Source organism: Epinephelus fuscoguttatus, linkage group LG18 (genome assembly GCF_011397635.1).
Source record: "Epinephelus fuscoguttatus linkage group LG18, E.fuscoguttatus.final_Chr_v1".
NCBI lineage: Eukaryota > Metazoa > Chordata > Actinopteri > Perciformes > Serranidae > Epinephelus > Epinephelus fuscoguttatus.
The window spans coordinates 25,299,278-25,325,091 of NC_064769.1; the positions used below are offsets into that span (position 1 = coordinate 25,299,278).

The window sequence follows — 25,814 nt, forward strand, 5'->3', positions numbered from 1 at the left end:
GTCAAAACCAAACCAAAGACACATTATTCAGTTGTCTTGTTTATTTGAAAGAAAAAATATAATTCTCTTTTCACAAAGACCTTCAGTACGAGTACCCTGATCGGTAACACAAGTGATACACAAAAAAGCATATATGAGAAAACACTTAGAATATGAAACATACAATGAGCTTTATTATAAAACATAATAGCATCATGTTTGCTCGTAGGCAGATTTTAAAGGATCACAACACACTCATATCATCGCCGATGAGATGAAGAGGAGGGTGAGGTCCCTGTTTGCGCACACACAGACACACACACACACACACACACACACACACACACACATCAGACCCAAAACACTCCTTTATCATACATGAACTGGTGTTGTTTTAACAAAAATAGCTTACCAATACAGAGCCAGCCAACCAGCAACAAGCTCACGGTGAGATCTCAGATTAAGTACATAAAGAAAAACATATTTTTTAAACTTCTGATACAAAATACAACTTAATACTGTAAAGAAAGACGCCTTAAAATTGGTGTCACCAAATCCTATAATACAATACACAATACCCACTGAAGTGCATTTGATTTAACTTACATGACTAGCATGATGCTGCGGACACTCGCACAATTTTGCATCACCAAAGTGCACGCGTCACAAAATGCTTAGAACCAAATAGCATGATTGGTGAGTACAGTGTCGGTAAAATGTGTTAGGGAATATGTAGCTGCTTGTATTATGTGTTTCAATGACATCAAAGGCTTGAACGACATGGAAATAGCCGTAAATTGATGCCGTGTGCAAACTGAGAGAAAAATGAGTTGGATGTTATTGCTAACGATATTATTACAACCAAGCACTCAACAAGACAACACTGCAGACAACACCACTTCTAAAAGCAGCTGTTAGCCTGTTATTTATAATACAGGTCGATGCTCTTCCTCTCAGACTGCATCTCTCTCCTCTCTCTGGGGTTCCTGTCTGAACTCAGCCAGGATGTCCGCAGAGAAACACTGCTGATGTTGCAATATATCCAATCAGGTCCACATCCGTCTTATTTAGAGACAAAACTGGTCCTTCATGCTTGCTTAGCATGAGTCCTTCTACAATATGTTGTCGCCATGATGGAGGTACTGGAGATATGAAGAAAATCCATGTCTGACTTTTTCTGCAGTCGCCTGAAGTCCTCTTTGTAAGTGTCCTGGACAGAGGTGACGTTGAAGAAACACAGCTGATCCAATTCAGGGTGATTCAAAACTGAAGCATTGAGTTCCTTTGGCACCTGATCAGTTTCATCAAGGATTGTTCCACTATCTGATTTATAAATCATTCAAGCTCCTTGTAAACTCAAAGCCCACATATTGTAATATATTCTGTTTATCTGTGAGATTTTGGGCCCAGCTGCGTTCACTGTCCAAGACCTAGAGTTGTAAATTGTGAAAATGTATCGATGAGATAACACGGAGGAACCTGTAGCTTTAAAATACCTCATTTATTTACACTCTGCAGAGCAGAGGAGATTGTCGCTCTCTTAGGACCGATTCTCTCGATGGAGAAGGGACGATCTGCAAAACAGAACGTAGATTATTGTTATATTAATTGTTTTAATATATATTATTGTTGAGGTGGTTTGATAGGTTTGAGTGCCTGTACATCTATGTGCACACCCACCTAAGAGACCTACGACTGTCTTTCTCCATGTGGTTCTCAGGTCCTTCGCTCTCGTACGAGGCCAGGTGCAGCTCTGCAGTGAAAAAACAACAAGAGTTTAATTTGTTGCCACATTTCCTTCCTTCCACATCCTTGACTGCAATTTATACATGATTGGATTAATGCGGAGAAGATTGTGTACTGACCGTCTTCGCTGAAGACTGGTGTGGTGACAAGGTACTGGAGGATGCGGCGGTCTCTCTCAAACGGACAAATCACCTGACGCCAAACCAGGAACTCGCTCACCTGCTTTGCAAGCTCCCAAAGTTTCTGTTGAGACACAATGACATCAGACTTTATTAGCACTGGCACTACTTAAACAAGACGAATCTTTGTCTTGCAGATCCAGGAAATACACAAAAACCGTGTCTACAGATATAACCCAAGTTGAATTTAAGACTTTTTAAGACCTTTTTTAAAAGAAAACAAAATCTCATCGCTGTCATAAATGCTATTTATCATTGCAATATTCAGAGAAATACCACGGGTAAAAAAATATTTTTCCTCGGTCTGTCCAATGATTGTCAACACTCAATCTGAATTTAAGCCAATTTAAGACTTTTTAAGGACTTATATTAAGAAACTTAAGACATCTTAAGACTTTTTAACGACCTGTAGACACCCTGAAAAACCATTAGGAGCGTAATGCACGACAAACAACTGTCTTAGTTTCTTAATGTCATCTGAGGAAAGAGGAGAAGATGTAATACTCTTTTTAGCCACACGGGGGTGCCATTACATCACATGTGCAAGCCTAATCTCAAGGCCTTCACTGTTCTGTGTAACAGTTACACAATGTCACAGTCAGTGATCAAATCTTAATGTGTTTAAATCAGCTTCTATCTGTTAATATTTCAAACAGCAATCTCGTCAAAGGCACAGAGCTCTACCTGATTCATTTAATGCAATTTTGTCATTTTAAAACCAATTTCTTAAACTGTGGACTGACCTCAAAGTTGATGTGCCCGTTGGTCAGCCTGCTGGCACAGCCTTCATTCAGGAAGTAGATGTCTTTAATGAGGAGACTGAAGAAAGGAATCACAATCTGGAAGAGAGAGACGATATTAAGGTTTTATGAACATTTTAACGTCAGGACATTGTTTTGTTTTTCTTCCTACAGGACTCCTGAGTGCTCTCCTACCTTCTCTTGGCTGCTGTGTGCAGTCTCAGACCTCTGGGTGGCGCCGCGGAGCGCAGTACGGTAGTTGCTGAAGTTACTGGATGGGTCCATTTGGTGCTGAGTGAGGTCAGACAGAGCAGACGTTGATCAAACACATACAGACAAGCACAAAGTTTGCACACATGAACAAGGTGAGGATCCTACACTGACGTATGATGGGGTTTTTTCTCACCTCCAGGATTTCAAACTTGTCTGTGTTGACTTTACTCCAGGTTTTCTTTAGCCTGGCGACAGGACTCATGTTCATCCCAGCTGAAAGACAGAGACAGTATTGAGTATACAGAGTGTTTGCAGACACAGACCAAACACAAAATGACCAGACTAGACTGCGTCAAGACTCCACTGACTCAGTTTGTACTTCCTTGGCCTGTTGGCCAGCTGGCAGTGTATTTGTTGACTTTACTGATTCTGATTGTTGGCTATTCAACAGAGAAATGGTGGGAACTACAATGCACTGTCATTCAAACAGTGTATGTTTGCTGCTTTGAATTATATGTCACTAAAAGTTTCCATATGTTAATTGACAAATACTCACTGATGATGGCCATAAGGGAGTTGAAGTTGCCGATGTTGAAACACTCCTGAGCCACATCAATGAAGAACTCTATGATCCGTGCTCGGTGCTTCTTCTTCACTGGCTGTAGGGAAAGAACACAACAGGAAGTGAATCACTTGATCAATAGTCTAAATGGCCAACTGGGGATTCAAAATAAGGCATGGATGAAAACTGAAACTGAAACGAGCCAATGAACTACAAGACAACAACGTACCATACAGATCTCAGTGGCGACCAGGTAACTCAGTCTGTTGAACCAGTTGACGTAGGCCTCCAGGTTACTGGTTTTACGCTTCCGGAAGAAACCCTATGAAAACATGAGGGAGATAACGTGGTCAAAACACATGCAAGTCTGCAGAATGAAAGAGACACAGTGTGATGTTAATGTTTTTCATCATGTTTCTGTCAGTATTCTATTGTTTCAGGGACTTCAGTCTTTTAACAAGAGAACTGTGAATTAAGGGTGGAAGGAGACTGATGCAACGCCAAGATTTGATCCAACTCAGGTTTCTTTTATCTTTGAATAGGGCCACCCTCTAATATTCCACCAAATATTTGTCTCAGCACTTAGCACAATCATTACTGCTTTGCCGACAGCGTCATTAACAGGCGGCTCGCTCAGTGTGTGACGTGCACTTGTAGATAAAATACAGGCCTATATTAATGAAGGTTCATTAGTACGGTTTTTTATTTCTCTGTAACGTAGCACAGTGTTAACAATGTTACTGATACTATTCTTTCTGTGTTGCCCCGCCAAAAAAATATAATTTAATAATTACATTAATATCGTAAACATGCGGGCGACTAGTCAACTACTGGTCCTAAATGACGACTATTGGTCGACTAGGAAAATTTCTAGTCGGGGGCAGCTCTATCTTTGATTACATTCAACTGGATAATAAAAGGGAACAAAATACTCAAAGTACCGTACTAGCTTTTTATTTGGAGCTTTCAATCACATCTCATGGTTTTCCTCAGCAGATAGTGTTTGCTAAGAGTTCTAAGAAAAATTAATCATTAATAAATAATAATAATATTAATACATAAGAAATGCAAACACTGAGTAAACTCCATCCACTGTGAAAAAACAGGAAAATACAGATGAGGCTAGGAAGTTTTTTTTTTGGCCATTTAACCTTCTTTTAGCATTTGGGGCACGGTGTGCCCCAAATGCTAAAAGTTCTTTCTTTAAAAAGAACTTTAAAAGTTCTTTCTTTAAAAAAACCCGACAAGACAAACTCTGATTATGATATTCTGCAGCATAATTTTCTCAAGCATATCCAAGAAATACTTTCACATAAAAAAAGAGCTGCTGTAATTTCCTTTGCAGATGGATCTTGACAGCCCTCACACCCACACAACCTGTGGACCTGCTCAACAGAGTCTGTGACGTGTCTGTTAATATTTCCATCTCATTTCCATCTGCTTTTGGGCCTTTTGGTTTTTCTGCGAGACACACGGTGGTGAACCTGTTTGCCGGGGGGCACTTCTATATAAATAAACATTAGGAAAGCGCTGTATAAATAAACTTGACTTGCTGGTGATGATGTAATCCCACGGATTCACGGCTCTATTAAATGCTTACACAACACCGGCAGCCCACTCCACTCAAAACTTCCCCTTTACACTTCAGGACCCCTTACACTGACTCAACCGCTCTTTTATACAAAGTGGGTCTTATATAACTGGCGCAGCACCGGTGAGGACCGAGAAGCAGCTTGGTCACAAGCAGCGGCTGAAAGCTTGTTCTCAGCAGCGCTGATTGAAAGCGACCCTTCAGCTGACTCACAGGACCACTTAGGAGGGAGAGAGCCCTTTAGATACACTTAGACGTACGCAGAATGGCTCTTTCATACTGTGTTTGATGCATTTTCAAAAGCTACATTAAAAAAAAAAAAAAAGCTGAACAAATTCCCAAAATCTGCCAGAAGCATCTTTCATGTGGTTTCTAAAGCAAATTAACTTGAACTGAAGCAGACCACAAATTACACTCAAAGTAGACCCAAAACGAAGACGCTTGAAATCAAAATAATACAGGATGACTTTAAAATGACTGCAATCTGGGGCTTTTCTACATAATTTCTTTGATGCTGATAAGGTCATGCTGCTGTGTTCTTCAGCAGCCTTTATAGAAAGGTATATGCTGCAAGCCGTAGTAGAAAGCTCTAATAATTTAGGATTAATTTGAATCAGCCACATTAAATACTAGGGGGGAAAAAGCAAACAATCAAATGAGGGACAAGATTAAAGGAATACCACACCCCATTTATGACCATTAGTACTTCAAACATTCATCCCATGTTAAACTGAATTCATGAAAAAGACTCTTGTTTTCTCGCATGCCTCCAAGGTGAACAAAGGATCCAAAAATGGAGAAATTTCATGATGAATTAAAGTCATCAGGGGCCATGTTTGGGAACAGTAAAAATATATCAGTACATCAACTCTCACACAACTCATGCAGTATAATCCAAGTCTCATTTATCCAGTCATATGCTCAGTATTTCCCAAACAGACACTCCTTATTAACAGTGAACTGAACAGAAAGTGAAACGTATCGATGCTTCCCTTAAAGCCAGAGTCCATTGACAAAAATACTAATTTTACCTCACTGAACACAGGAGCTGCTGGTCTACCACTGCCTCGATCTGTAGTTTGTTTGTGTTATTTTGTGACTTCACTTATGTCCAAACTAACCTTAAAATACTCAAGTCACACAATAACACAAACAAACAATAAATAAATGTGGCATCGACAGAACAGCAGCTTCCGTATTCAGCGAGGTGAAATTACTGCTTTTGTCAATGGAGTCTGGCTTTGAAGAGAGCGATAAATTTCACTTTTTGTTCAGTTCCCCTTCAGAGAGGGCTGTCCGTTTTGGGAAATACTGATATTAATATTAGACTTGGATTATACTGCATGAGTTCTGTAAGAGTTTGTAAAACAATGTTTGGTTATAGTTTTGCTGTTGTTAAACGTGGTCCCCTATGACTTCAATTCATCAAGAATTTTCTCCGTTTTTGGATTCTTCGCTCACCAGAGGCATGCAAAAAAAAAAAAAAAAGTAAGTTTTCTTTGTGATTTCAGTGTCACCCAGGGTGAGTTGTTAATATACAAAATGGTCATTTAGGAGGTGAAGTATTCCTTTAAATCCAAGAATTATGTGTTCTGGTTGAGATGTCAGGGTTATGTTTTATGTCCTGATTGAGATAATACAAAACTGAAACTCAATAGTACCTTATGGTTCTCCAGAGGATCCTTCATGGCGAACGTCTGGATGAACTCTTCAGGACCAATAAAACTCAGTCTGTCCTGCAGGCAGAGAACAGAGAGAGGAAACAGTCAGTGCAATTATATATAAAAGGAGGATGTAGGATGTATTCAAAAATAATGATGTAGAAGACCAACAAGAAGGAGATTCTTGAGCAAAATATACATGACAACTAAACTGGAGATGATGATGAAAAAAAGGAGAGCTATAATTTTAATAAAAAGCCACTGCAACAAAAAAGCTATATAAAGAGAAACACACTGACAGCTACTTAAAGTGGGCTGTAAAACTGTTTTTTTTAGATTAGGATTGCCAAAAAAACAGCACAACTGAAAGCAATTTAGCTTCATATAAAATGAGTATTAATAAACTTTCTATATGTACCGCCACCGCAAAACAGACCACACAAAGGGATTTATGGGAAAACAATAAAACTAAGAAATAACAGTCATAAAACAATAATTCAATAACTTGACACATGAGCAGCACATAAGGCAAAAAAATAATAATAAATTCCCTAAATTTAGACGGGTAAACGAGCCTGTTAAGTAGTGATCACATGTCACGCTTCATCACAGACACACAACTGCAGATTTGCCTCCAAATGTCACAACAGATGGTCACACAGGAGACGCATGACACATTAATAAGACTCCCAAATCTCCTCTTACCAGTTCAATGTGTGTGAGCTGCTGGGCCAGGATGAAGGGGTCGTCGCACACGCTCATTACGTCACTGCGCTGGCCCGAGGCCTGTTTGCTTTTCAGGGAAGCGGGCCGCTCCAGTGCCACGGCGTTGAGAGCGGCGACGGCCTCCTCGTACTGGCCGAGGGCGGATAGCCGTTTGATGAGTCGCTGGGTCATCTGCTGCATGGCTCGCCAAGAGTACTGGAAGCATGACAGAAACGTAACACAGATCATTAGATAACAGGGCGTTTGACTAACACAGAGATCACTGTCATGATACATGTAGAGATTTTTGCTGATTACTTTAGTGTGGCAGCCTGGCATGCTGATTTTAGGCTGCCGTTAGGACAACAGAAGTCATAGACCTGTCACTTCCTGGTGGTTTTTCCTGCCACAAATCTTGTGGTCTTGTTCTAAAATGTAACTACGATGAATACTGTATACTACTGGTGTAACAATCCATTGATCTGGACTGATGTATCAGTCAATAATCAATGATCCAATATCATAATCTTTAATAACACCATTATTTTCAAAATTCCCAAGGCACCACTGCGTCACCATCAAACAGCAGCAGGCAGATAATGGCAAGAAGCCAAGGAAAAGACTAGGAGGATACCTTTTCCCCTCTGAGGAATAAATCAGCAGTCAAAATATTTTGTATTTCGGACAAAGGATGGGTCAACAGACAAAGCACAGGCTGTATTGTAACAATGCTGATACTAGATAAGATACTCAGGAAACATGACAAACCTGGCCGCGCTTACTCATCCTGCTAACTTGTTGCTCTTGCTACAGCAATATTAGCTGCTCTGTTTAAACAATGTTTGGCTGAAAAATGTGCACGCAGGCTAAAATTCGACCATGCTGTTCTGTCAGGGCATGCAGTGACTTAAACCAATGGTGAGTAAAAAAAGAAAAGCATAAATAATACATATAATTTGTTAAGCTATGAGTAGGGGAAAAGTCCCCTAGCCACTAAGCTAAGCTAAGCTAATAATGGTGACTAGCATAAAACAGTTGTTTTGTCTATAAATGTTGACAGTTTATTGAGCCTGATTTCATATTTTTGTTAAATGTTCTTGTCTTGCCATGTTTTATTTCTAAGTAAACGTTACTACATTTAACCTTTTACAGTTTTTTAAGATATTTTTAGGGCATTTTTGCCTTTAATTGATAGGATAGTGAAGCGTGAAGGGGGGAGAGAGAGAGAGGGAGAGACTTGCAGCGAGAGACCACAGACTGGAGTCGAACCTGGGCCGCTGCAGCAACAGCCTTGTACATGGGGCGCCTGCTCTATCCACTAAGCCACCGACGCCCCAACCCTTTACAGTTATATACAATTATTCATGTGTTGTTTTTTTCTTTCTTTCATGGCAAAATGCGAACAAAAAGGGGTGGCAGCTTCTTCTGTAACAGATTGTGTTAAATAGGCATATGATAATATCATCAGCATAAACCACCACACACTGAACTGAACTACTGTGATTTTATACGACCGAACGACGCGTTTCGACCGCAGCTTCTTCGTTGGGCTTCGCTCAACAGATTCATATAAGCACTCACAGGTGTGCTAAATATAAATGGGTCGCATGACTTATTATCACAGCTATTTCACTTTTCTTTTTCAGTATTTTGTCTTTCACATTCTTCAAAAACATCTTTCAGTCATAAAGAGTACAACAGTTACAAGAATATGTGATTTATCCTCATCCCATTGTGTAGATGACTGAGACAAAGATTTTATAAAGAAAGATAGACTTCGGGTCCTACTTATTATCTTATATTGATCCCAGGCCCCTGAATTATATCATTGTGGTACTATGGCAGGCTTTCTTTTATCAGCAAATATCATATCATCGTCCGAAGAATCAATATAATATCGTATTGTTGTGAAACTAGAGATCTACACCTCTTACACTAACACTGACCTCATCCCCTCGGGCCACATGGTGTGTCATGTCCTTGAGGCAGCGCATCATCCTCTCATCCCTGAAGTCATATGGAAAGGTCTCCGTCCACTCGGTCAGCAGTTGCACCAGCTTAGGTGCCACCTCACGGAATCGGATCTATAAAACATCATACTGCATGTTTATTATCACTGATGTAAAAATTATATATAACTTTATAGCATTTGAGGATCTAATCTGTTCTGAGGCAAAATCTAAGCCTCCTGACACAAAAGCAGTTTGTCTTTCTAACACAAAATGCTGCTATTATCAGTTGTTTACTTCATCGTCCCCATTAAATGTGTTCCCTTCATTTTTATTTCCCTCGTGTCAAGTTGAGCCATCTGTCTGCCTGGAAAATTCTTTGCTAATGAAATAGTCAACAAATATTTCTCTCCCAAAAAAGAATTACAGACGTTTGTGTCTGTGGGTGAGTGTGACGATGACATGGTGGGTGTGAGTTTGTGTGGGAGAGAAATAATAGCCGCTCGTGTGTCATCCGCCCACCTTATCCAGCAGGGCGTCTCCAGACCGCTGCTGCTCCACACACAGGTGACAAACCCTCGTCATGAGCTCGTAGGGGTGCAGAAAGAGGCGTGAACTCAGCAGGAAGGTGAAAACATACGACCTCTGATGAGCAGAAAACAAAACAGCTCTCAGGACAGGAAAGGACGACGCACACAGGACAGCTGACATCAATCCTCTGACAGTGTAGTTTGTTTAAACTGGTACTTACATCAGGGTAGTAGTCAACTGTGGGAACCAGGTGCTGGATCAGCGCCTCAAGCGATGCTGAAACCAAACTGTTGTCATGGTAACACATCTCCCCGTAGCTAGCAGTGACGCCATGTCCGTAACGTCGGCCTTTCGCCACCACAGAGTTGTTACGAGACGACTGCTCGCTGCCGCTGCTGCTGCTGGTGTGACGGTACGCACGTCCAGGACAGGAAGTGCTGTGCTGCCGAGGGCTGTGAGGCTGCGGTGAGGAGTACGGGTTCTCTGAAACCGCGCAGCTGCTGCTGTAGTGGTGCTCCTTGGCAGTCACAGAGGAGACCGATGAGCTCCGATACGAACTGTGAGGCTGCAGTATGTCGTAGGGGTTCTCCGCGGACGTGTAGGCACCGTTGTAGACGTTTTCCTTCGCGGGCTTTGGGGCGGTGCCATTGCGGTATGGGCTGCAAGGCTGAGGGTGGTTATTGTTGTTGCCGTAAGGAGCGCAAGAGCTGAACTTTCCGGCGTATGGGGTGGTGGGAGGCATGATGACCTGGGGGAAGACACAAGAAGGTTAGGAGAGGGTAAGATGGATAAAATCAGCTGTCATGGTGTATGGAATTTTAGGACAGGATGTCAGTATATAGCATGAGGCAGTTTTGCTCCTTAATTTGCAACATACAGTGGTTCCCAGCTTTTTGTCTACGTCACCTAAAACAAAGCAATGTCAACTTGTGACACCTTGTTCATGTGTTGGCAAGGATCTGGCGATACGATACGTATCATGATACAGGGGTTACGATTCAATACTGTACGCAAGGCAATATATTGTGAGGGTTTTTTTTAAATCTAATTTTTGGAAAAATGTCGATGCTAGCATTGCACACTTTGCGAATCTGCTTGTTACATAGTCCTGTGTTCTTTGTGTTTATGCTAGTGACAGGTTGTTATGTTGGAGTAGAGTCAAATGGCTACAGATAGATTACAGTATTGATGAATCTAGCAGTCGAGGGTTTGAACACAACACAAGATGAACAACTGCCATGAATCTTTGCATGTAAACTATCAATTAAAAAGTGATACTGTTGAGGTAGAGCGGGTCGTCCACCAATCGGAAGATCGGTGGTTCGATCCCCGGCTCCTCCAGCCTACATGTCGAAGTATCCTTGAGCAAGATACTGAACCCCAAATTGCTCCTGATGGCTGTTCCATTGGTGTGTGAGTGTGTTAAGAACTGAGTAGCAGGTGGCACCTTGTATGTGTATCTGAATGTGACTTGTAGTGTAAAAAGCGCTTTGAGTGGTCCCATGACTAGAAAGGCGCTATACAAGTGCAGGTCCATTTACCAATATTGCAACACTGAAGTGTATCAATATTTACTTACACCCCTAGTTTGCACTTAGTTATGAGCAATTTGAATCATTTTTGGCAGCCTGAAGGGGTAAAGCTATCCAGTATTTCACAACAAAATTGCAGTAATTATAGATAAGTCTGAAAAATAAACATGATTTTGCATAGCAGAACATTTTTGATTCTGAGTGAAGACAAATTATTAACGTCTCATGGTGAATTTTGTCATATGATTGTGCCTAAAATGAATAAGACAGATTATTCTTTTTCCTCGCAGATCCCAAGCTGACATCTTCAAACAGATTTTTGTCCAATCAACAGTCCAAATCTCACATTGATTCATTTTTACTAATTAAAAAGCAGTGAATTCACACACTGAAGAAGGTGGAACCAGCACATGCCAAACACTTTTGTTGATTAAGCTTCTGTTGACTAGCCAATCAATTATTCCACTTGTAGTTTCAGGAGTGGCGTTGATTATGAAACTGAAAAACAGTCATCATGCTTTATAGTTATGTTCTTTCTACATAAGGTATTTGGGCATCAAGTGTCTCCTGTAGTTTTCCAGCTACTATACTATGACACAACCCCCATCCTCGCTTCCCGTGGATGACGTTTAAGCTGCGTTAATGTTGTGAAAGTATTCGTTTGAGCAACTCAATCACACAAAGGAGAGACTAACAAGTGTCTGTGAAAGTAATTGCACTTAATCACATAATGTTACCCCTCCTCTGGTGACTGTTTTGGCTTTGAACTGTTGAAAGATGCCTCCTTGTGAAATTCACTTGCCGTAAAAGTAATTTGTTCGTCAAGTTTTAGTTTACAAATATTTTTCCCACTGTTTCCTGCTTTACTGTATGCTTCAATAGGTTTCTGAGATAATTTTTCAGCGTCAGGGTGGCATACGGGTAAAAAAATAGGCCAACAGATGGATGATCTCAAGAGAGCAACAATTTTTTTCGTCTTAATGGTGTAGATAATTGGATTTGGGGAAGGTAAGCTGATCCCAGATCACCACCAAGGCGTGCTTTAACTCTGGAGCCTTCTTTATCCTGCTACTGTTGTCTGTCTAGCAACCACATGCCAGCGTAAATGAAGCCTCACACACACACACACACACACACATGCCCCACACAGCGACGTATACGCATGCACGTACACTGTGCCAGAAAACAAAAACCCTACAGGAATCCAGCAGACTTTTGTTTGTCCATCGCAGCGCCGACAGAGGAGTGTCTGCCTGAGCCAACATCTTACACACACACCCATGGCGCCTAGCCCCATGCCGGTATAATCCAAACACACACACATGTCACACATAAACAAATGATAGCTTGAGCGACACACACATACACACACACTCTTGTACCACAGCAGCTGGCGTCATGCCAGTGTAAGCCAGTCCAGTGCCAGCCCGTCTTCTGAACTCTGTGATCTGTGCCTGCTGTTTTCCTTCTAACTTGGTTATAAGATTACAGTGGCTCTACCTTCCTTAAATTACAATATAATACAATCTGGTGGTCAAGCTAAGATAAGGAATCTATTGGATAATATTTACTCCAGTGTTTTGATGCCGTTCTTCAGTCTCCGAGCTTCTGTTTGCACTGAAAGGTGACCTCGCACAAATGGAAAACGCGTCTAAAAAATTTCAAAACCAATCTCGGTTTTTCCAGACTGACTTCCTGAAAAGTTGACCCTTTGGATAGTTTGCGGCTTCCATGCTCGCAGCACTGAAATTTTACTCTCTCTAAATCATAGGTTGGACTCTCTATGGACGCCCTAATGATGGCGTTGGGAGCATAATTTCATATTGAGAGCATTGTTTAAATTCTCTTGTTTGTAAACTTTGAAAAAATTGCAGCCTTACAACAGGGTTTGATGTGGTAATCAAAGTACAGGAAAAGGCAGAAATGTATAGTTTTGTCAGAACATTGTACTGACAAAACCACAAGGGTACGGTTTCATGTGAGCAGGCTTTTTAAAATACTTTACAAGCATTGCACGCTTTGCAGTGGATTTTCCCTGCAACTGGTATCCATCTTTTAAAGTGACACAAGTGACAATATTTCCTGTTTGACAAATGGCACAGACTGTAGTGTCTGGTGCCTAAAATGCCAGGACCTGGTTCATCAAAAGGCAAAAACTAATTGAGCGTTTGAAGGAGCTGCAGCCAAATATCATCTGCTAATGGCGTTAAACCGAGAAAATTTGTCTAAACTGCTTCAAAGAGACATCATTTGGCAGTTTTAATGGATTTGACAGTTGTCAAATATCCTACTGTATGTGAATGCTGCTTTGTCCAATGTTATTTTTTTACCCTGACAGGAATAAACTGATTGGGGGGAAGTGCATTTGTTTTGCAGCTGGACTGGCTTCCTCCTCGGATCCCTGAAGATTAACAGACGCACTGATGACTAACTTCAGTCCGGTTAGTTCCAGAAAACCACCTAAATCTTTCAACCTTTCTCAGACTGTTTTTCCCTAAATCACACAATGTGGTTTGAAAAAGGTACACCGAGCTACGCTGAGGCCAGTTATACCAGGAGAGGGGGAGAACGAGGGGGAGGTATTCAACAATAGAGGTATTATCTATCCTGTCATGGCATTAACAACCGCACAAAGACCCCCAGGAAGAGATCAGAGCAGATCACAGCAGATCAGACGCACACAGCAGCTTTCACACACTCTGCTCGCCACCGTCAGGCTGTGTGACGCCCCTGTCTCTGCACGAACCGAGGCCTCATTTTCACATCAGTCAAACCAGTATTAAACAGACTTTCTTATTCTTCTGCAAGGCGTGAACTCTCATTATACCTTGACAGATATCATCTACAGTGAGGTCATACGCCATAAATCCACTCTTTTATATGCTAAGTGCAATAAAAGTGCAAGAATCTACCTTGGTGACTTTGGTATAGGAGCATATCGAAACTCACGTATTGACATAAGCAGACATTACAGCACGTCGCTCAAGGACGTCAAGCAGCTCTCATGTAGTTGTGCAAGCACTCTGCAGCTAACTTGGTCAGCCAAAATTGTCCTTAATCATGGCCAACTGACCCCAGAGAGCATCTAAGTACTCTGACCTAATGTAATCACTTGCCTAACCACGACAGGAGCCAGGCTTTGTTTGTGAAGACTCCTGCTTTTGGTGACGTCTAATCAAATCTGAGGCCTTTAAGCAAAGCTAGAAATACAAGCACGTAGGTTAACATAATGTGGACACATGGTGTGACAGAAAAGCACCTGATAAGAAGAGCTGTAAAACAATTTATCAGTTAAAGGTCAATGCGATGCGATGCTATCTTTGTTCTACTTTGTACCTTATGTACTTTGACACTAATAAGTCACATCACGTAAGGCATGCGAGCAAGACAAGTGTGTAGTCTGTGGAAAACCCTTCACAGTCAGCTTTATTTGTAACAATAAATGAGGTTAAAGTCCACGCTGTGCATATATCACTCACTCGTGGTTTTGTCAGAGCTGCACACTAGACAAGTTTTATATGTACAACAGTTAACCCTTTAACAGAACTCCTGTGAAGCCAGTAACCTACACAGGAGCACTTGTACCAAAGAAAAGCAAAGAAAGTCCATCTTTCTTAGGAAGGAGGACTCTCAAACTTCCATTTGTTACTTCCTGATGGAGGAGAAGTGACTACACTTGACCTGAGAATGCCTTTAAGCCAAGTAACATAAATCTATGATGTCAGTCTTATCTTAATTCTGTGAGGACATACCTCAAACGTGGCTGAAGGAACTTTCAAATAGCCTACTATCAGACCTGACTAATTTATTACATCTTCTTGGTAACTTTGCCAACACAAATTCTAGTTTTGATTAGCCAGTGTATCATCCCGCTTTGTTACCTGTCACCTAGCAACACCTTGCACTGATTCTGCTATTGAAATGCAGCTGGGTTTTGGTGCATTTAATGCAACACCCTTTGTAGTTGGTCAGAATTTGACCAAGGATTCTTACATTTTTCTGCGCAGGAAAACTTCTGAATATGTTGGTAACAGGCATCATTGTTTTCCTTACCTTGAATCTTAGTCTAACATGGGATACTTGAAGTTTTTTATCGTTTCACAGAAGCAGAAACTAGCCAACAAATCAGAGGGCTAAAACAATTACTCAATAAATCAATTAGTCGATTAAAAAAACGTAATTGGTTAATTGGTTTCAAATTTCTCATGAATTTTCTGGTTACTGAACTGTTGACCAAGCACAGCAAGACATTTGAAGACTTAGGCTAGCCCTGGAAAAAAAGGAATTCGTAATGGCCATTTTTCACTATTTCCTGACACTTTTAGGGCCTCGACACGCCAAGCTGACGATTGACCGACAGGCCATCGGTGAGTGTCTGTCTCCCTTGTTTTTGCAATGTATTCTGCACCGTTGGCACTAGTTGCCCTTTGTCAGCTTTTTTCAGCCAATTCAACATATCAAATTGCCGTCAGCCTGTTTTGGCAGTTCAGCTCAACTACGAGAAAAGAAATGGAAGTGAGGAAAGTAAACAAATGGCTAAAATCAAGAGGGAGTGAGATTGAAACAATATTGTTATAAAAGATAAGGGTTTTTTTAAGCAACTGAGCTCTTTAACAGACAAGGTTCGTAACTGTGCTGTTGTTCATTAGTTTTGTCAATATCAGGTTGTGTTGATAATGTGCTAACTGGCTAATTAGCGTCTTCCGGTATCCCTTTTTGAATGATGAATACAGACTGCCGCAACCTGCTGGTATGGAAAGTAAATTCCTCTCACGGCGGTGCAGAATGTACGTGCTAATTGGCCTTTAGCTATAGTCTTTGTGGTGTGCTCATGTGCAACTTTTTGGCCAAGACATAGGCAACCTGAGGTGACGTAATAGGCCAGCTTTTGTCAACACTAGTTCGGATGTCGGTTAGGTGTCTGGGCCTAATCAAAAAACATTAACTGTAAATGAATCAAGCTTGAAAAAAATTCTTAGTTGTAGCCCTACCTCAGTCCATATACTTAATGGATTTATCTGTCTCTTCTTCTGTGTTTAAGGTCGGTCGAGATGTTATTTAATTATAGTTGGCTGTCCAAGCAAAAGAACCTGCATCCCCATAATCCTTTGTGTTTGGGGGTTGTTTCCCTTTAATAACACTGGTACTTCTCTTGAGGTCACCATTACTACCACCCCTAAAGCGTCATCACCACCTGACCAAACTGCTCCACTCACACTGTCACTGTCAAAGCACCAGACGCTGGGACCCACTGACCACTTTAAAAACATGCACCTGCGACTAAATCTGATCTACAGGCAAACAGAGCCGGATACAGATACCATGTTCAGATTGACTCAAGAGATAGCTGGATTACAATTCACCCACTGCTTGTCCTGTTTTTATCTCATATTCCCACTCACACTACGCTCAAGCACGCATTTCCTTGTGTGTAGGCTCCACGCACACACCCACAGGGTGCACACAAGCACACACATACACACTCACACCTGTCCCTTGTATGATCTGGTAGGCTAGTACAGTATTAACCTAGTGTCAGAAAGGATAAAGACCCATTATCTCCTCTGCTGCTGGGATATAATAAACCCAAGCTTGTGTAAGGGGGCTCCCACACGCACATTTTTTCTATTGTCTGTAAACCTACAGATCTCACACGTTTTTTAAATTAGGATTTAAGTTAGAAAAATGAACTTTTAGATCAGTTGAAGCCCAAAATGCTGCTTGTGGTCCTCACACTGCCTTTGTGTTAATCATTAAATAAGTCAACCCATTTAATTTAAGGTTTATTTAAGCAGACTGTCACGTCAGTGTGCAAAGTAAATGGAAAACTGAGGCGTTCATTTCAGCAAGTTAAGGGACCACTGGTTTATTTAAAGGTATGCAGAGGGAATAAGGCTGTTTTAAAGTCTGTTTGGCCAGAACTACACACACTTTCTCATTCTTTCTTCTTTTCCCCACAGACACATAGACAATCTGTTAGTCTCTCTTACACACTCACATACACACACACACCAGGCCACCATGCCTGGTCTACATTATGGGTTTCTGACTGAGTCATAACACAGTAAAAGTAAAAGCTGACTGTGAAAAACTCATGCTGTGTAAACCACAGTCCCATCACAGGTGCTGGTGAGTAACGTGTGTGTGTGTCTGACAGCCAGCCTAATTATAAACACACATGGGTGATAAACAATAACAACAACAAATGGAGCTGAGAGGGAGAAAATAGACATGAGGGAGGATGATGATGGCAGTGTTGTTTCTTTTTTTTCCCCAAATATCACAAGACTGAACAAAAGCTTTTCATGCAATATGGTTTTAAGTTATGAGATAGAGTTAATTATACAAGATAACGAGAAATTAGCGATGTTAAAAAGCCTACATGAGTATTATGAGGTAAAATCTTGCAAAAATGTATGACTATAAATGTTAATTTTGTACAGCAAAATGTCTTTTAATTATATTAAACGTTTCAAAGGGTTTAAAAGCAAAGTTTAACACAGTAAAAATTATTTTCTGATGATAAAGCTTAATTCCCACAACTTTATAGTGTCTGTAAATATCCCCATCATCAACACCCTCACTAACTTACCTCTGCGGTGATGCAGCCAAATGTCTGAATCTTTTTCAAAGGCAGAAACAGTTAAAAAAAAAAAGCGATGAAACAAAACTATCCAGACTCTTTGTAATCTCCGCTGTTTGTCCTCTGCACGGTGTGTAACACACAGATAAGTGTATCAGCAGTGTGTCTGCTCCCTGCTCTCCTCCATTGTGTCTCCGCTCCTGATATTTGAGTCAATTTTGAGACCAGCAGCGCTGTGTTGAGCCTCAAAGCAAGGCGTATTCAAATGACTTCCATATAGCCGGGAAAACTGACCAATCGCAGCGCGGGGGCGGGTGCCTCTAGGGGCGTCACGGACCAATCGTAGCGGAGGAGGCGAAAAATCGAAATCTCCGGGGGTTGTGATTGGCTGGCTCGCATCCCGTCGACTCCTTTCTTTTCAACCGCAGCCAGGGGGCCGTGAATGTTTTTGTTGGAGAGCTGGAGTATGGAAGGTGTAAGGTTTCCTCCCGGAATGTGTGTGTATGTTGCCGTAAGTTGGTCCCACTGACTTAAAATCAGGAGTTTGTGAGAATATGAGCTTCTAAGCAGTTAAATTTTGTGTTAATAAGATTTAATATCGTGTATTACGTCATTAAATACACTCAGTATAAGTTGCTAGTGGGATTCAGGATGGCTGCACACAGCTAACCCTCCATGTAAAAGAATATTTGCTAGCTATTCTGTAGTTCTGTGGTTCCCAACTGGTCCAAAAGTCACAGGGTCACAGGTCCATTCTTATCAGCTTTGTAAAATAAACACACTTTATTTTTAAGTACAGTGAATTTCCAGCACCAAGCTTTTATTTCATTATTAAGTGCCATTTCCTGCTGTAAATTGAGTGGATAAGGAGCATCTACTGAACAAAGCTTGAGACATGGCCAAATGAAAGTACGACGTTGAATATATTAAACTGTGTGGACCTTCAACCAATGACTAAGGAGAAATCTGGACCCTGTGGGTGGACCAGATGGGAACCATTGCTGTAGTCAATGGCTATTGTTAGTCAGATGATAGTTGTGAATTAAAATGGGTTCAAAAATAGTCTAATCATTGTTGCATTGCTTTTGCATATCACAAATCATCAGCCTACTGCAAACCTGTACAGTTTTTTTCTTACCTGCTTTACAGGTTGCCATTTATTTCAGCCCTGAATGGAAGTCAGATTGCAGTGGGCGGATGGCATCTTGAAATCAACCCTGATAGGTAATCCTTGACAATGGCTGTTGGCTTAAAGCTGCATTCATTTATACATTTATTTAGCCTAATTATTTGTGGTGAACTGTGACATGTGGCGAGCTGCCATGCAATGGCCATGGGAAGCTGCTGCAGCCATTTTAATTCTTTGAAACCAACACGTTTTGACGAAAGATTCTTCATCAGCCTGATGAGTCGAAACGCGTTGGTTTATCCATGTATTAATGAAGGATTTTTAACTACAGTTAGAGTACCTAGGATGCACTTTTCGACGGCCTGCCTGTACTATGGACTTTGACACTGACTGAGCTGGCTGGTGATTGTTTTTTTTATCTTCAAATCAACTTTATTTATTAATCTTTATAATTTATCTTATGTGACTATTTGCCCCATCCTTGAAGAGCACCTGATTTTTTTAACAACTAACTACACTGGCTATTTTTTCTCACTAAAAGTTGGCAACTTTGACTTTTAGCAGTGAATTGCGGCTTGGAAATCCCAGCAGCCAATCAGTAAGCAGAATCCTGTGACTTCTCTGACATGTTGATTTATGTTACAAAGCATTTCTTCCTACCTGAAACACATTAACACGCCTCTCAGCCACAGAAATATGTTATTATTGTGGCGAGCAGCACTGCCAAGCCACTGCTTGGTGTGATTTTAGTGTTGTCTCATGAAGGTGTTATGGCAAACATGTTAGCAAATAAGTGTCTCCAACAAGTGGCAACCTCCAGGACTGTAAAATTAAGCTAACATGAAAGAGACAAAAAAGTGAATTACCTGGAATGGCCACTTGAGGCTGGCTTCAGAAGCGAGTCAATCCCTATAGACCCCTGTGTTAAAATGCCCAACTTTACAGCAGAAATAAACATGTTTACAGACTTATACAAAAATAGGTTTTGGGAAATTATCTATAGAGGAGGACGAACTTTTATATAACTCACCTGAGTACATATTAAAGGCTAGATTTATGCAAAGTTAAGGGCGGGTCGCTTTGAGTGCTGTCTGTCGATAGTGTCCTCAGCTTCTCAGTGACATCCAGCCTTCGCTCCTCCACAGCACCAGTCTCTCATCCAAATATGGTCACCTCTGGCTCAAAAAACCCAGGATATCAATGTCCGCAATACCAAACTTGAGGCTATGAAACGGGAGTCCACAAACCAATGGGTGACGGTACAGTAGCTGTCACTATATCGCTCTATAGAACTGAGAAGAAGTGCAGAGTTTGTTGATAATTCTCTGTGGGTTTGTCACCATGAGCAGTGCCTGTCATATTACATAGTCATTTGGACGATTGTTAATATAAAACGTACTGGTTAGTGCAGCTTTAATTTTTTTGCTATTTGTTATTGTTGTGTGGTAATGTAGTTGAAAGCAAGATTTAATCAACTGTTGTAGGTTGTGTGTGTTTTGGTAGAAAGCTCCAACATCCAAGATTTCAGTTCCACATATCCCATAACATACAAATGTTTGTGTGTAAACGTACGAACACACTCGCAAACTGCATTTTGTCACACAAACCAGACTGTTGCTCACAGGTAATTACACCTGGTCATAGCTGTTCACGCAGGTCCTAAATCTCTAAGTGTTTATTGGTAAACCATCAAATTGTACCTTTGAGTACATCTATAAACACAGTTATTGACTCTCGGTTGTAGTGTGTACACTGTTCAACGCAGCAGGCAGCGAGGGCAAAGTGGTAATTTACTGGAGTTTTCTTTATTTACAAGAACTGCATTAATTACATGTTGTCGCATTAACCTTTTTTATGCAAGAACTAAGAAAAACACTCTTGGTGACGGTGATTTTCTTGATATCCGATGGAGTTTTGAAAGGATTTAACAACCCCACAAGGCTGGAGGAATTACTCCACCCATAGCACAATGTTATCCTTAAATTGGAGTGAAAACAAGAAGATTATCTAACGTAGGTTTTCATGTAACAACAGGAATATGCACACTTAATCCTGTTGTGCTTGTGTACAGCGTTTCTGTCCTATGTGGGTCTTTTTAGGAGGCAGGTTTAAAACAGGTTTCGTAGGAGCAGAATTCAGCTTATATTTCAGAGTACGAAACACACCTCATCTTTTTCTCTAAATGTTTAGAACATGCGCTCTAAATATATATACCATGCTCCCTCCAACAGTCTAATTTGATCTAAAATATGGTAATTAAAACAAGGTGGGTGCACGCCATACCCACCCCCTCAACTGCCACCGCACCGCTGCCATCCACCTCAGCACAGTCCAGTCCTTTTTCATTGCATAAACATCAAATTACATAAACACAGCGTTTAGATTTACAGCACAGCCAGGCCCTGGCGTTGTGGGCGGCGCTCATTTTTTGATCACTGACGCCTCTTACATTCTGACACATCACCGTTCGGGCGAGAATAGCTGATCTCTCAGTGTTACAGGCTGCGGGGTTTTCTCATTTTCAATAACCCAACTCCTACACCAGGCGCCCAAGCACACAGCTTCCGGCTGTGTAGTAAGCCCATGCACACACACACACGCACCTCCTTCCGGTGATACTTGACCGTGGCGACGCTTGGTGAGGGCCCTCGTGAGATTTGGCCTTTCGATTGGCTGCTGGACGCCCACGACTGCAAGAGTGCTGCTGAGGAAGAAACCCTGTCAGAGTGGCGTATGAGTTAAAGGATGTCAGTGTAAATAAGATTAACCTCAGCTGGTGGTCACCATGACAATAACACCACCACCATTACCCAAATATTTCTTTTATGGATGTGTTCGGCATACACTTACTTTTGTTTCTTATGTCTGTTCATAAGGTCACCTGTCTCTTTCTGTTAAAATCTTCAAATGAGGCCAAAATGTTCACGAAGTAATGGATGCAAAGATTTTATGTGACCTTTAAGACCTTTAGAAACCATTTTAGAAACTTTCTCAGGCTTAAAACGGCTCCCAAACAGAACAACAGAGTCTTACACATTTTCTTATTACAAGAAAGACTGTATTGGAGAAACAGGAGAGGAACTTCCTGCAGGATTCAAACCGAGACTGCATGGTTCCAGAGGTGTAATTGGTGAAATGAAAAGGTTTTTAATTAAGTCAAGGTTGTTTCTGCTTCCTGTCTGCCCACATTGTGTAGCTAGACGACCGTTAGTGAAGTGAAGGTAGTCACGAAAAACTAATCTGTGTCTAAATGCACAGAGCAGTGCGGGTGTTTAGTACAAAGGTCGCTTTGTTTTAGTCCTGTATTTATGGAAACTACGCCAGAGAAACACTCATCAATTGCCTACGCGTCTTACAAACACTCAGACAAGATAATGCAACAGATGTTTTTTCATCTGATGCAACGCAACAATAAATTCACTGTGAATCACCTAAAATTAAGAAATAAGTAAGGAGCAGGTGTTAGCTTAAGTGAGAAATGTTTGTGATTCTTTCATTTCACTGGAGATGCACCCACATAGGTGTAAGTGATTATTATATGTCCCATCTGACAGTAAATTAAGGAGGTAGTAGTAAAATCAGTCTGACACCACTGAGCAATGAAAGACTGCGCTCCAGAGAAGACATTTCCCAAACCAATTATAATCTCTGAGAACTGTGACTCACTTGAGATAAAACAGTTAGCAAAATGTGAGGAAAAAAAGCACAGAAAAAGGTGCAGTGCTGGCGTATGTCTATCATCCACTTTAAGTTTATAAGGGATAATGTACAGCAAGCAAGTTATCACTGTAAAATAAAGCCTGGTCCAGAAGGGTGAAGCAGGTCTTACATTACCCTGAGGGGGTTTATTTCCCTATAATGGGCCGCTTGCTGTGCATTATCCCACCCATTACATGGCTACTCACTAAAAAAAATCAATAATTTGACACAAAATGATTTTTTTGCTTCTGCTAAGCATCTGTGATCAGACTGTCATCATAGCAACACCCTTTTTTCAAAGCAGTTGTCTGCTATTCAGAAATCATACAGTGCTGTAATTACAGTGTTACAGTGTTTTAGGCTACCAGTTTATTAGGAATTCAGTGCAACCCACAATACATTAGTGTTACTTTATCAAAGTTACCATATTAAAGTGGCTGTAATTCATATTTTTATATTAACAGTGGAGCACATCACTGCTTGTGTGTGAAATGAGTCATGAAAGGAGAGGTAACCCCTCAGAGAATCATCACTCTGCATTTTCTCTCATTTCTATGGCGCTTCTTTCAGCCAATGAAAACACACCAAGCAGTGGTGACGTGCGGCTAGATGCAATAATTCATGTGTTTCAGGCAGGACGAAATTCTTCGTAACATAGGTCAACATGTTGCAAGGGTCACAGGACTCAGTTTACTGAATGGTTGCAGGTCTTCTATGGCTTCAGCTTGCCGCCATATGTCAAACCAGTGGTTCCTAACTTGTTGAGCCACGGGATCCAGATTCGGCGGCACAGTGGTGTTGTGGTTAGCATTGTCGCATCACAGCAAGATATTCCATGGTTCAAACCTCTGGGTAGAGTAGCCCCTTGTTGTGGAATTTGCATGTTCTCCCCGTGTCAGCGTTGGTTTTCCCTGGGTACTCCGGCTTCCTCCCACAGTCCAAAGACATGCAGGTTAATTGGTGACTATATTGACCATAGGTGTGAATGTGAGTGTGGATGGTTGTCTGTATCTATGTGTCAGCCCTGTGATAGCCTGGTAACCTGTTCGGGTTGTACCCCGCCTCTTGCCCAATGTCAGCTGGGATAGGCTCCAGCCCCCTTGCAACCCCCAACAGCACAAGCGGTTACAGAACATGACTGGCAGAATTTCACTGCACTTAAAAATAAAGTGTTTTTTGCAAACTTAACCTGTTTGTGAGTCACTTACAGTCCATTCATAATGAACCTGTGACCCACTTTTTGACTGCGATCCACCAGTTGGGAACCTCTGAGGAAAACTATTCCTAACTTTAAGTTTGGCCGCGCTTTACCGCAGAATCAATGGCTGCAGCTTGGAGCAGCCTCCGCAGCTTTCGATAGCTATTGCGCGACGTCTCGCCGCAGGCCTCACTTTGCCACTACTTGGTGTGTTTTTTGCATAATTATTTTGGTTCTTCGGACTGCAGCGTAACAGCTTTAGTTCCCTCTCCCCGCTCCAAAGTGCCTAACGACAGGCAGCTTTTATTAACGAAAAATCTGTAAATGCTAAGCTCTAATGCTATCTGCTCAGATATATGACGTTTGCAACTAAGTAGTATAGCATTTAGCAGCTAGAGAGTCAGATGTCTCTTAGAAGATGGTAGCGACAAAAGGAAGAGCTTGAAGTAGAGTGAATATTGGACTTACTTTATCAGTTGGCCTGAAATACAACTCTACTTTCTACTCAACTTTACTTCAGTTTGTCTGTGGGATCAATAGGATTTCTACTTTCTGCTTTGAACCCTGTTTGCACAATATAATCCTGTTTATTCCCATCTCTACAGTATAAAAAGGTCACACAGCTATTCCTTTAACCTACATGTTAGAGCCTTTACAATGAATACATTTAAGTTCAACCAAAATTCCAAGGATCATTGTTCAAAAGCTCCTGACTGGCAGCATGTTTTGAATTTCCGGGAAATGGTGACACAAAACAAATGATGTCAGCCGCCGCCACCACCAGCAGAAGCAACAGACCTATGTGCTGTAGCAAGTGTGGGTGGGATTACACAGTGACAGCTGGGTGAGATCATTACGGTTCGGGAAAGGGGGGGGGGGCAAAGAAGGGGGGAGAACCCGAGAATCGGGGGAAGGGGGGGGGTCGGGGTATAATGGTGCTGGGGCACAGAGGCGGGGGGCTTTTGTGGTGACATTCTTTTCTCCGAGGAATGCCTGCACTTGTATATTGGAAAAGTTAAAGAGAAGAAATAATCCAGAGCTGCGTAATTAAACCAACCTGCCTCAAATCCCAACATGTGCATGTATGTGCGTGGAGGACCTGAAGGAAGAAACATGCTTGTAGACGGCTCAGGTTTAGAGGAGTAGTTGATATGAGGGATATATCAGGGAGTAGAGGGGGGAATTAGGGGGGAGAGGAAGACGGGTGACTCATGGGCTTCCAGTAAGAGGTCTGACTCAGCTACTGGAAGCCCCCTGACCCTGTCTGGAGATAATATGCAGCCAATAATAAGTGTTTTTTACTTTGATGGAGAAAAGAGAGATCCCAAAGGTCATAAAATATGGAAAGTAAGGGATTATGTATGGTAAACCGCTCTCACTACTTTCACTACTCTTGGGGTAGGGGTGAAAAAGTGCATATAAACTGAATAATGCACAGTATTTGCATTATTTTTACGTGTTTTAATGACATCAATTTCTGTCACTGGAGAGACAACAAAGAAAAAAATCCTCTGACAGATTTTTACACATTTGTCAGCCAACTCAACAGGCATCAGATCAGTTGTAACGATGCTTTGACTCATGTGCATTGAGCTTATGTGCATCGTTATATTCTTCGTCATCACCGTCCCTGTGAAAAGAACAGGAACAAAACAAAGCACGCTATTCCCTATTCACTTGTACCGCTCTGCTGTTTCTTTGAAGGGATCCAGCTTTCTGTTAAATCTTGTGACCCGTGAATTGTGTTGCTATAGCGATATTTAAAAAAAAGAGACAGAGAGTGAGAAAGGGGATCACTTTCACCCACGGCAACAGCA

General features: G+C 41.4%; 2 protein-coding genes across 3 annotated transcripts in view; one reads left to right on the forward strand and one right to left on the reverse strand.

Moving 5' to 3' along the window:
- Positions 1 to 151: 151 nt before the first annotated feature.
- On the reverse strand, positions 152 to 18,222 carry LOC125878581 (ras-GEF domain-containing family member 1B-B-like). The gene is made up of 14 exons (XM_049559875.1): positions 17,981 to 18,222; positions 10,077 to 10,604; positions 9,848 to 9,970; positions 9,323 to 9,460; positions 7,377 to 7,592; positions 6,672 to 6,746; positions 3,649 to 3,741; positions 3,414 to 3,516; positions 3,051 to 3,130; positions 2,840 to 2,935; positions 2,648 to 2,743; positions 1,845 to 1,968; positions 1,660 to 1,732; positions 152 to 1,553 (listed from the first exon to the last, which is right to left on the reverse strand). Exons 2-14 carry the CDS (start codon positions 10,596 to 10,598, stop codon positions 1,520 to 1,522), a joined length of 1,773 nt encoding a protein of 590 aa, XP_049415832.1. The 5' UTR covers positions 10,599 to 10,604; positions 17,981 to 18,222; the 3' UTR covers positions 152 to 1,519.
- Positions 2,925 to 25,814, forward strand: part of LOC125878574 (chondroitin sulfate proteoglycan 4-like) — a 70,851-nt gene continuing 47,961 nt past the window's right edge. Inside the window, exons 1-2 of one of the 2 annotated variants that reach the window (XM_049559863.1) lie at positions 18,416 to 18,482; positions 19,121 to 19,195. The gene's annotated coding sequence lies outside the window, so the exon portion shown is untranslated. Of the gene's footprint in view, positions 3,010 to 18,415; positions 18,483 to 19,120; positions 19,196 to 25,814 lie in introns of those variants that run through there. The other variant, XM_049559864.1, reaches the window with a different exon arrangement.